General features: G+C 48.1%; 1 protein-coding gene across 1 annotated transcript; it reads right to left on the bottom strand.

Annotated features, from left to right (window-relative positions):
- Positions 1 to 2614: 2614 nt before the first annotated feature.
- On the bottom strand, positions 2615 to 11808 carry cfap144 (cilia and flagella associated protein 144). The gene is made up of 4 exons (XM_078426256.1): positions 11652 to 11808; positions 8034 to 8093; positions 7504 to 7607; positions 2615 to 2808 (listed from the first exon to the last, which is right to left on the bottom strand). Exons 1-4 carry the CDS (start codon positions 11779 to 11781, stop codon positions 2701 to 2703), a joined length of 402 nt encoding a protein of 133 aa, XP_078282382.1. The 5' UTR covers positions 11782 to 11808; the 3' UTR covers positions 2615 to 2700.
- Between the last annotated feature and the right edge of the window lie 661 nt (positions 11809 to 12469).

The following is a 12469-nucleotide window of genomic DNA, read 5'->3' as shown; positions in this document are numbered from 1 at the left end:
CCGAAGGAAACCCAGGCACCCGGAGGTAACCCACACTGCCACAGGGAGTAGCCCAGGTCAGTATCGAACTCAAAACTCAAATGCCGAGTGTAAAATATTGCAATACAGAGTTTACAAATATGAAAAAGTTGCAGATGATGCAAGTTACTTTGGCTGATATGACACAGACTCAACTCCTTTCATCATAGGGCAGACTTCTTGTTTGTACAGGTTTTTGTGCAAGTCCCACAAAGCTTGGCTCTGCATTGCCCCAGACAGTTTCAAGATATGGCTTAGTACTTGGCATTGTTTAAAAAAAACTTCCTTGATTTGAGCAACTCTTAATAAGGCGAGCTTTTATCGTCCACCCCTGGTTAGGTTTAGTTTAGAGATACCGCATGGAAACAGATTCTTCAGCCCACTGAGTCTGAGTCTACGCTGACCATCGATCATCTGACCACACTAGTTCTATGTTATCCCACTTTCTCACTCCCTGCACACTGGGGATAATTTAAGGAGGCCAATTAATGTACAACCCTGCATGTCTTTGGGATGTGGGAGGAAACTGGAGCACCCGGAGTAAACCCATGCGGTCACATGGAGAACGTGCAAACTCCACACGGACAGCACCTGAGGTCAGGATTGAACTGGGGTCTGGCGCTGTGAGACAGCAGCTCTACCAGCTGCCCAATACTAAGGTAAACTAAACAAGACCAGCTCACAAGCTGGTAAAGTGGCTCTGGAGGTTGAGGGGAGACCTGGTAGAGGTATATAAAACTTATTGGAGGCATAGATAGGGTAGACAGTCAGAACCAGGGTTCACCCTTTGTGGAAATGTCAAAAGACTAGAAGGCATCGTTTTAAAATGAGAGGCAACGATTAAATGAGAATCGTGGGGCGAGTTTTTTCCACAGAGGGTGGTGAGTGCCTGGAACATGATGCTACAGATGCTGTCTGATCTGCTGAGTTCCTCCAGCACTTTTGTATTTTGCTCAGGGTTGCAGCATCTGCAGTTCCTTGTGTCTCCTGGTTAGAAGCTGGCCAGAGTATTTTGAGCAGTTCTTGGCACACCTCCCGCGGAGAAATTTACTATCATAACATTTAAGGAACAATTGGACAGGTACTGTACATGGATAGGACAGGTTTAGAAGGATATGGGCCCTGAAGGCGGGTGGGACTAGTGTTGATGGAACATGGTGGTCGGCCTGGACAAGCAGGGCCAAAGGGCCTGTATCACTGTATGACACTCTATACACATTTGCCATGCTGTGATAAATTACACAAGATTAAACAGAGAGCTGTGTATTGCCCATAATATAGATTTTTATGAGTAATTTGACTGAAGACTTAAAGAAATTTTTTAAACTAATAATGCAGGACCATGAGGCTTGAGGATAGGAACAGTGGATGTGGGATTGTCTAAAGTTTAAATTAGTTTAGTTTTAAGATACAGTGAGGAAACAGGCCCTTTGGACCGAGTCCACGCTGACTACATCAATCACCCATACACTAGCTCTGTGTTATCCTTCTTCCCCATCCTTACCCATTAAGGGCAATTTACAGAAGCCAATTAACATACCTACCTGCATGTCTTTGGGATGTGGGAGGAAACTGAAAACCCACGCGGTCACGGGGAGACGGTATAACCTCCACACAGACAGCAACCGCGGTCAAGATCAAACCCGTCTCTGGCGCTGTGAGGCAGCAGCTCTACCAGCTGCATCACTCTGCTGCCCTTTAAGAGCGAGGCTGCTCAAGAAAAGGGCGGTCACGGTGGCGCAGCGGTAGAGTTGCTGCCTTACAGCGAATGCAGCGCCGGGGACTCGGGTTCGATCCTGACTACGGGCGTCGTCTGTACGGAGTTTGTACGTTCTCCCCGTGACCTGCGTGGGTTTGCTCCGAGATCTTCGGTTTCCTCCCACACTCCAAAGACGTACAGGTATGTAGGTTAATTGACTGGGTAAATGTAAAAATGGTCCCTAGTGTGTAGGATCGTGTTAATGTGTGGGGATCGTTGGGCGGCGCAGACTCGGTGGGCTGAAGGGCCTGTTTCCGCGCTGTATCTCTAAATCTAAATCTAAAAAGAAGTCAAATGTGTACATGAATCAGTACACCTCAACCATGTGACTGGGGGTCCAAGTGTAGATTGCTCAAAACCTTTGGGCAACACACTACCTCAGTGTTCATCCCCAGGACAGACCTAGCCAGAACGATTGACTGTACTCTTGCAAACAGGGTTGCTTTGGTGAAACAGGAAATGCAGGCCATGGGTACAGATCACACCCAGCAACAAAGAGGCGGTCAGTTTTGACCTTTGTGTTACACACTTATGGAATAGTACCAGAGTGACATAAAACACAAAGACGCATTATTTGACTCCCAAAATCAATGATCATATTCTACCAAGGAGTGATATGGGCCAAACGCAGGCAGGTGGGACTATTGTAGATGGGACATGTTGGCCGGTGTGGGCAAGTTGGGCCGAAGGGCCTGTTTCCACGCTGTATGACTCTAAGGATCACGATCCCTCAGCTTGATCCTTGCAGTTCAGACCTTGTCAATAAGGCAAACCATTTTCCAGCCATTTATTCATATCTATTCTCCACAACTATGTAAAATTATAAATGCCTGGCACGTTATTTTTACATGTCTGACTTCTGAGGTCCAGCAATAATGAGAGATTAGTGTAGGTACATTAACGGAAAGGTGATGTGGCTGGGACTATTTTTCAGAGCTTTCCTTTTGATGAAAGAACTGTGCCATGAACCTTGTGATTTCATTACTATGGTGATGAAAGTTCAGTCTCCGATCTTGCACGTCTGTAGAAATCTGCGGAAGAAAGTGAGGTTTTTAATTGATCAAACCGTGTCTGAGCCAAAGATAGACACCAAACGCTGGAGTAACTCAGCGGAACAGGCAGCATCCCTGGAGAGAAGGAATGGGTGACGTTTTGGGCCGAGACCCTTCTTCAGACCCGACCCGAAACGTCACCCATTCCTTCTCTCCAGAAATGCTGCCTGTCCCGCTGAGTTACTCCAGCATTTTGTATCTGTAGTTTAAACCAGCATCTGCAGTTCCTCCCTACACATATCTGAGCCTTCTGCATTCCAGAAAGGAGCCCCATTTCAATATCTATATCAATATCAAGGAATTTTTGTATTATCAGAGAAATAAAGCAGGTCACGGAATGGGACAGCACAGTGGTGCACTGGTAGAGTTGCTGCTTTACAGCGCCAGAGACCCAGGTTCAATCCTGACTATGGGTGCTGTCTGTGCACGTTCTCCCTGTAACCTCGTGGGTTTCCTCCGGGTGCTCCAGTTTCCAATGGCCAATGGTGCTTTCATTGTCACACGTGTGAAGTGCTAACACAGTAACATTTATTTTCATACAAACCAGTCCAGTAGAGTATTGCCATACCCCCAATCCTCGATTAGAAAGTGTACAGAGATAGTTCACTGAGCCCGCATGCAGGAGGCTACATGTTCTGGGGCCATTTTCAAAGTCCACTCTGTAGTTCTTAGAGTAAATCAGCAGCCAGTCAGGATAGAACCTGGGTCTCCATGTCTATGAGGCAGCAGCTCTACCCGCTGCACCTTCCACATTCCTAATACGTGCAGGTTTGTAGGTTAATTGGCTTCTGTAAATTGTCCCTAGTATGTAGGATGGAACCAATGTGAATGGGTTGGTCGGTGCGGACTCGGTGGGATGTTTCCACGCCTGTTTCCACAGGGCCTGTTTCCACGCTGTTTCTCTAAACTAACCCGAACCACAACACTCGCTCAACACCTACTCACGGTGGACTTTGCACTTTTGTGGTTTCTCTATGCACTTCGGTTTTTGCACTATCTGCTCGGAATTTGCACAAATTCTGCACAACTTTGTCCTAAATTACTCGGAGTAACTGATAATTTATTGGATATTTATTGTGGGTGCATTTAGTGCTCCCTCTGTAAAGTTGCAAGAAGTGAGAATTTAATTATTCTGGCTCTTATCCGCTGGATTATGATATTAAGTTGGAAAGGCTACAGAGAAGATTTTACAAGGATGTTGCCAGGACTCGAGGTTGAGCAGGCTAGGACTGTTCGTTGGAGTGCAGGAGGACGAGGGGTGATCTTTCAAGGTAAGGTCAAAGTCAGTTTATTGTCACGTGTACCAATTAAGGTACAGTGAAATTTGAGTTACCATACAGCCATACTAAGTAAAAAGCAACAAGACACACAGCCACATAAAAGTTAACATAAACATTTAGATATTAGATTTAACGATGCAGCGCAGAAACAGGCCCTTCGGCCCACCGGGTCCGCGCCGCCCAGCGATCCCCGCACATTAACACTATCCTACACCCACTAGGGACAATTTTTACATTTGCCCAGCCAATTAACCTACAAACCTGTACGTCTTTGGAGTGTGGGAGGAAACCGAAGATCTCGGAGAAAACCCACGCAGGTCATGGGGAGAACGTACAAACTCCGTAGAGTACAGCACCCATAGTCAGGATCGAACCTGAGTCTCCGGCACTGCATTCGCTGTAAGGCAGCAACTCTACCGCTGCGCCACCGTGCCGCCCCTTACACCACATCCACCAAAGCGGATTCCACATTCCTCACTCTGATGGAAGGCAATAAAGTTCAATCTACTTCCTCTTTGTTCTCCCGCGGTCGGGGCAGTCGAACCATCCGCAGTCGGGGCGATCAAAGCCCCCGCAGCCGACGATCAAAGCCCCTGCCGCGGTGATCGAAACTCCCGCGTCGGGGCGGTTGAAACTCTCTCTAAGGCATGGAGCGCCCGAGTCGGTCTCTTCTTACCAGAGACCGCGGGCTTCACGATGTTAATGTCCACAGGCCCCGCGATTGAAGCTTCGATCCCCGGTAAAAGGATCGCAAGCTCCGCGATGTTAAAGTCCCGCGGCTTGGAGCGCCGGGCCGGCCTCCAGCAAAGGCCGCCAACTCCACGATGTTAGGCCGCAGTGGGGACGGAGATACGATACGGAAAAAAAAATCGCATCTCCGTCGAGGTAAGAGATTGAAAAAAAAGTTTCCCCCAACCCCTCCCACATAAAACAAACCAAGGAACACTAAAACATACTTTTAAACACATACTAAAAATAACAAAAGGAAGAAGCGTCAGACAGACTATTGGCAAAGCACCCACTGCTGGTGGCGCCACTCGGTCTTATTGAGGTGCATAAAATCATGAGAGGAATGGATCGGGTAGATGCACAGAGTCTCTTGCCCACAGTAGGGGAATCGAGAACCAGAGGACATAGGTTTAAGATGAAGGGTAAAAGATTTAATAGGAATCTGAGGGGTCATTTTTGCAAAGGGTGGTGGGTGTATGGAACGAGCTGTCAGAGGAGGTATTTGAGGCAATGTTTAAGAAACAATTAGACAGGTACATGGATAGGACAGGTTTGGAGGGATATGGGCCAATCGCAGGCAGGTGGGACTGGTGTAGCTGGGACATGTTGATCGGTGTGGACAAGTTGGGTGAAGGGCCTGTTTCCATGCTGTATGATAGAAAGATGGAAGAAGATGGAAAGATGACATTTTGGGTCGGGCCCCGAAACGTCACCCAACATTTTTCTCCAGAGATGCTGCCTGACCTGCTGAGTTACTCCAGTGAAGTCATAGAGCCATATAGTGACCTACTATACCAAAGTGTCTATCTTTGATATAAACCAGCATCTGCAGTCCCTTGTTTCTACATGTTGCCTGACCTGCTGAGTTACACCAGCAGTTTGTGTCTGAAGAAGGGTCTCGACCCGAAACGTTCTCTCCAGAGATGCTGCCTGTCCCGCTGAGTTAATCCAGCATTTTGTTTCTATCTTTAGTTTAGTTTAGTTTAGTTTAGTTTAGTTTAGTTTAGTCCCTTGTTTCTACATGTTGCCTGACCTGCTGAGTTACTCCAGCTAACTTTGTTTCTCCACACAAGGAGTCATGCCTTTTTACCTAGTCCTCCTTAACCTGACCCACGGCATTGCAATTGAATGATGTCACTCATTTTAAGGGTCTTTAAGGTGGGCAAAGATTTCTGGCCATACAAAGCGCAGCGGGCTTTCGAATAAAAATTGAATTCATTTTCATTATTTCAATTAGCGCTCTTGAATCAATTCCCCAGTGTTCCTCGTTTAATATTTAGGTTTCTGGTTCCTATATAATTCAGCCTGCTTCAATATAATCAACTTCCATCTGCCTTCTCTCCATCATTAAAATGTCGAAGTTGCTCCATTAGTTCAGTTGGGCCACATTTGGAGTATTGCGTGCAGTTGCGGTCACCCCATTACAGGAAGGATGTGGAGGCTTTGGAAAGGGTGCAGAGGAGGTTTACCAGAACGCTGCCTGGATTACAAGATATTAGCTGCACAGAGAGGTTGGACAAGCTTGGATTGTTTTCTTTGGAGAGTCGGAGGCCGAGAGGGGGGACGTGATAGAAGTTTCTAGAATTAGGAGGGGCGTAGAAAAGCCTTTTTCTCAGGCTTGAAATGTCAAAGACTAGAGAGCATAACTTTAAGATTAGAGGGGCAAAGTTTAAAGGAGATTTGTGGGGCAAGTTTTTTTACACCAAGGGCAGTGAGTGCATGGAACCTATGTCCTCTGGTCCTCGATTCCCTTACTCTAGGCAAGAGACACTGTGAGTTTACCCGATCTATTCCTCTCATGAATTTTATACACGGGTGCTGTCTGTACGGAGTTTGTACGTTCTCCCCGTGACCTGTGTGGGTTTTCTCCGAGATCTTCGGTTTCCTCCCACACTCCAAAGATGTACAGGTTTGTAGGTTAATTGGCTGGGCAAATGTAAAAAAATTGTCCCTAGTGGGTGTAGGATAGTGTTAATGTGCAGGGATCGCTGGGCGGCGCGGACCCCGTGGGCCGATGGGCCTGCTTCTGCGCTGTATCTCTAATAAAAAATCTCTATAAGATCACCCCTCATCTTCCTGCGCTCCATGGAATCTAGTCCCAGCCTACGCTTCCTCTCCGCATAGCTCAGACCCCGGCACCATCCTTGTAAAACCAAGTACACTGCACTTCTGACTGAACAAGGTTGTAAACGCTTTAGCAGTGTGTTTGGCTCTGCTTGTGCAAACTCAGTTTAGAGGTTTGATTAATTGAAAGACCCAGCGTGGAAACAGGCCCTTTGGCCCACCGAGTCCACACTGACCATCAATTAGCTGTTCACACTAGCTCTATGTTATCCCACTTTCGCATCCACTCCCTACACACGAGGGGTAATTTTCAGAGGTCAATTAACCTACAAATCCGCACACGTCTTCGGGATGTAGGAGGAAACCCACGCGGTCACAGGACGAACGTGCAAACTCCAGGCAGACAGCACCCGAGGTCAGGATCGAACCCGGGGTCTCTGATGCTGTGAGGCAGCAGCTTTACCCGCTGCGCCACTGTGCCGCCCATTGAAAATATCAACCTGGTGCTGGAGAAACTTGCAGTCTCATCCCATTTTCAACGTGAGATTTCTGCACCGGATTTATTCCCTTTGTAGTGTTTCCGGAGGTTTTGTGACCTTACCAGTGGAGTAGTTATCCAGCCAATCTCCTGCGATTCTGTTTGTGGCATGGTATACTTCATCCTTGGTTCCAAAAACTTCTGCTGTAGTATTCTTGATAAATTTTCTGAAAGATGTTACAGATACCATATGCAAGAGTTATTAGTGCAGGTCCCCCACCGATTATCCAGCAACTGATGGTCTGACCGCCCGCCTTTAATCCGGACAACCCCCCCCCCCCCCCCCCCCCAGAAGTCGCCCCGAAAATGAGGTGCATAGGCCGGATGAGGCAGCCGATCTCGACCTCATCAGGACTTCGGCGGCCGATCGGCGGGTCGGATTTGCCCCTTGCGGCCGGGGCTCTGGAACTCCGGCCTGGCCAGAGCCGGCTGATCCGTTCCCATGGCCACGGCTCTGGAACAAGTCTGGATAATCCAGAAAGGCTGGATTCCAGAAAACTAAGGGTGCCGGAAAATCTGTGGTTGACCTGTGTACATGAAGTTTTGCACATTTGAGGACATATGGTTCAAATAAAATAAATAAAGGTACATACGATCCTCCTCCCCTTCTGCTTCCATGTCTCGCACGTTAGGTTTTCCTGTAATGCAATGGACTGTGGAGAAATAAACAAAAGGTATCTCTTTAACCAGGAAATCGTTCACACCAAAAAGAAATTACAGCAATGAAATTACCATCAAAAACCGAGTCCACTGGGTCCGCGCTGACTACTGATCAGCCGTTCATACTAGGTCTATCCTACACACGAGGGACAATTTACCAAAGCCAATTAACCTACAAACTCGCAGGTCTTTGGAGTGTGGGAGGAAACCGGAGCACCCAGAGAAAGCCCACACAGTCGCGGGGAGAACGTGCAAACTCCGTGCAGACAGCACCCGTAGTGAGGATGGAACCTGGGCGTGTGGCGCTGAAAGGCAGCAACTCTACCGCTGCTCCACCGTGCTGCCTCTTTGATCATCTGTTCCTTCCCAACAAAATAAACAAAATCTTCATTTATTCACCCGGCATAGATAGGTTGGACAGTCAGAGTAAAAGACTAGAGGGCATAACTTTAAGGTGAGAGGGGCAACGTTTAAAGGAAATGTGCAGGGCATGAATTTTACACAGAGGGTGGTGAGTGCCTTGAACACGCCTAGGGTGATGGTGGAAGCAGATACGGTAGTGGTATTTAAGAGATAGGCACATGGATCTGCAGGGAATGGAGTGATATGGGTCTTGTGCAGGCAGAGGAGATTAGCTTAGTTTATTGTTCGCCACAGACATTGTGGGCTGAAGGACCTGTCCTATATTGTACTGTGCTGTCCAGATGCTGGTTTACATCAAAGATAGGACTCAAAATGCTGGAGTAACTCTGCGGGTCAGGCAGCATCTCTGGAGAAAAGGAATGGGTGACGATTCGGGTCGAGACCCTTCTTCAGACTGAGAGTCAGGGGAGAAGAAAACTAGAGGTATGAAAATGTCTGAAGAACAAATTAATGAGAGGTATGAAAAGAACAAATCAAAGCCAGAGAAGATGGAGCCACAGGCAGGCGCTGACAAATGCACGTGGCTGTGGTGGCGAGTCTGGGTTAAAACGTGCTCATAGAGCTGGAGGGCAGGAGGAATTGCAGAGGCGGAGCAGTGAGAGAGGATGGTCCACAACACTCATCGGAGAGAGGAGAACTTCAAAGTAGGCATGCCCGAAGGTGATTTTGCAGTGTCATAGTGTCTTACAGCGTGGAAACAGGCCATTTGGCCCAACTTGCCCACACCAACCAACATGTCCCACGCATGTATTTGGCCCGTATCCCTCTAAACCTGTCCTATCCATGTACTGTTCATCAGCTACAACGGGACCCCACCACTGGCCATATCTTCCCATCCCCTCCCCTCTCTGCGTTCCGCAGAGACCGTTCCCTCCGTAACTCCCTGGTCCACTCGTCCCTTCCTACCCAAACCACCCCAACCCCGGGCACTTTCCCCTGCAACCGCACGAGATGCAATACCTGTCCCTTTACCTCCCCCCTCAACTCCATCCAAGGACCCAAACAGTCTTTCCAGGTGAGACAAAGGTTCACCTGCACCCCCTCCAACCTCATCTATTGCATCCGCTGCTCTAGATGTCAACTTATTTACATCGGCGAAACCAAGTGCAGGCTCGGCCATCGCTTCGCTGAACACCTGCGCTCGGTCCGCATTAACCAAACTGATCTCCCGGTGGCCGAGCACTTCAACTCCCCCTCTGATTCCCAGTCTGAGCTTTCTGTCATGGGCCTCCTCCAGTGCCATAGTGAGGCCCACCGGAAATTGGAGGAACAGCACCTCATATTTCACCTGGGCAGTTTGCAGCCCAGTGGTATGAACATCGACTTCTCCAACTTTAGATAGTTCCTCTGTCCCTCCCTTCCCCTCCTCCTTCCCAGATCTCCCTCTATCTTCCTGTCTCCACCTATATCCTTCCTTTGTCTCGCCCCCCTGACATCAGTCTGAAGAAGGGTCTCGACCCGAAACGTCACCCATTCCTTCTCTCCTGAGATGCTGCCTGACCTGCTGAGTTACTCCAGCATTTTGTGAATAAATACCTTCGATTTGTACCAGCATCTGCAGTTATCTTATAGACAATAGACAATAGACAATAGGTGCAGGGGTAGGCCATTCAGCCCTTCGAGCCAGCACCGCCATTCAATGCGATCATGGCTGATCACTCTCAATCAGTACCCCGTTCCTGCCTTCTCCCCATACCCCCTCACTCCGCTATCCTTAAGAGCTCTATCCAGCTCTCTCTTGAAAGCATCCAACGAACTGGCCTCCACTGCCTTCTGAGGCAGAGAATTCCACACCTTCACCACTCTCTGACTGAAAAAGTTCTTCCTCATCTCCGTTCTAAATGGCCTACCCCTTATTCTTAAACTGTGGCCCCTTGTTCTGGACTCCCCCAACATTGGGAACATGTTTCCTGCCTCTAATGTGTCCAATCCCCTAATTATCTTATATGTTTCAATAAGATCCCCCCTCATCCTTCTAAATTATACTATCCATGTACTGTCTACATGTTTCTTCAATTCCAGTGCTTTCAGTGGAGCAGACATAATGAGTAGGAGGAAACTGCAAATACTGATTTACGCCGAAGATAGATACAAAATGACGGAGTAACATCTCTGGAGAACAGAACTAGGTGACATTTCGGGCTGAGATGCTTCTTCAGACTGAGAGTCAGGGCAGAGGAAAACTAGAGGTATGACAAGGTACAAAGAACAAATGAACAGAGTATGAAAGGAACCAATCAAAGCCAGAGAATCCGACCATTCACACCAGAAGGGTTCCAACCCGAAATGTCACCTATTCCTTTTCTCCACAGATGCTGCCTGACCCGCTGAGTTAGCACTTTGTGTCTTTCTTCGGTTTAAACCAGCATCTGCAGTTCATTCCTTCACACTAGCTTCACGTTATCCCACTTTCTCATCCACTTCCTACACAGCAGGGGCAATTTACAGAGGGCCAATTAACCTACAAACCCGCACGTCTTTGGGATGTGGGAGGAATCCAGAGCACCCGGAGGAAACCCATGCAGTCACAGGGAGAAGGTGCAAACTCCACACAGACAGCACCCGAGGTCAGCATCGAACCTGGGTCTCTGTCTTTATACAATCTGTCTCCACCACCTCCCTCGGCATGTTCCAGGCACTCACCACCCTCTGTGTAAATAAAAACGTGCACAGCACATCTTTAAACTTTGTCCCTCTCACCTTAAAGCTATGAACTCTAGTATTTGACTTTTCCAACTTGGGGAAAATGTTCTGACTGTCTACCCTACCTATGCCCCTCATAATTGTATATCCGTCTGCCTTCAACCTCTGGCGTTCCAGAGAACGATTGCAATGTGAAATGTGGGGATGCTGCCTGACCTGCTGAGTTACTCCAGCATTTTGTGGAGATGCTGCCTGGCCTACTGAGTTACTCCAGCATTTTGTGGAGATGCTGCCTGACCTGCTGAGTTACTCCAGCATTTTGTGCCCGAAACGTCACCCATTCCTTCTCTCCAGAGATGCTGCCTGGCCTGCTGAGTTACTCCAGCATTTTGTGAAATAAATACCTTCGATTTGTACCAGCATCTGCAGTTATTGTCTTATGCAATGTGAAAGGAGGCACGTCTGGTGCTAACAGCCGGACTTACATTTGGTGTAGGAGTTAATGTTGTATTTCATGTACAGTTTCTGACTGCGTTGCAGTTTCCTGATGTTTTCGCGATCAATTGCCAGCTGCTGCACGGGATCCTTTGGGATCTTTTCCACCGGCTTTGCCATTCTGTTGTAAGGTTCCTCTTGCAGAAACTCCCGCGCTGCCCAGACTGATACACCACTCTGTTACACGGTAACCTGGCAACGGACGCTGCAACCCAAACACACCACCCTCCTCCCCTGTGACAGACTCCCCAACGAGGCAGCTCCCAGTCAACCTCTTCACCCAATTACCTTCCCCGGCCCGGTTCACCACCAAAAGGACAACATAAAATGGCCATGGCGACAATTTTAATCTTAACTAAACCAGCTTGGTTTATGGTAGACACAGAATGCTGGAGTAACTCAGAGAAACAACTTAGGCTGCATCTGTGGAGGAAAGGAAAAGGCGACGTTCCGTATAAACCAGCATCTTTCCAATGCAGCATGGTCACCTATCCTTGTTCTTCAGAGATGCTGCTAGACCCGCTGAGTTACTCCAGCACTTTGTATCTTTTTTTATTTATAAACCAGCATCTGCAGTTCCTTCCTACACTGTAGTCACCTATCCATGTTCTCCAGAGATGCTGCCTGAACCGCTGTTACTTCAGCACTCTGTGAAACATCACCTATCCATGTTCTCCAGAAATGCTGCCTGACCAGCTGAGTTACTCCAGCACTCTGAAACATCACCTATCCATGTTCTCCAGAGATGCTGCCTGACCAGCTAAGTTACTCCAGCACTCTGTGAAACGTCACCCATCCATGTTCTCCA

Source organism: Rhinoraja longicauda, chromosome 31 (genome assembly GCF_053455715.1).
Source record: "Rhinoraja longicauda isolate Sanriku21f chromosome 31, sRhiLon1.1, whole genome shotgun sequence".
Classification (NCBI taxonomy): Eukaryota; Metazoa; Chordata; class Chondrichthyes; order Rajiformes; family Arhynchobatidae; genus Rhinoraja; species Rhinoraja longicauda.
Note: the sequence above shows the minus strand (reverse complement) of the source record. Positions and strands in the feature narration are given on the sequence as shown.

What these genes read in the sequence shown, in the direction of transcription:
- cfap144 (XM_078426256.1), bottom strand. Translation starts at nt 11,781, where the DNA reads ATGGCAAAGCCGGTGGAAAAGATCCCAAAGGATCCCGTGCAGCAGCTG. An exon ending in CATTAACTCCTACACCAAAT is followed by an intron (nt 8,094 to 11,651) that starts GTAAGTCCGGCT and finishes ATTTCTCCACAG; the next exon opens with TCCATTGCATTACAGGAAAA. An exon ending in AGCAGAAGGGGAGGAGGATC is followed by an intron (nt 7,608 to 8,033) that starts GTATGTACCTTT and finishes AACATCTTTCAG; the next exon opens with AAAATTTATCAAGAATACTA.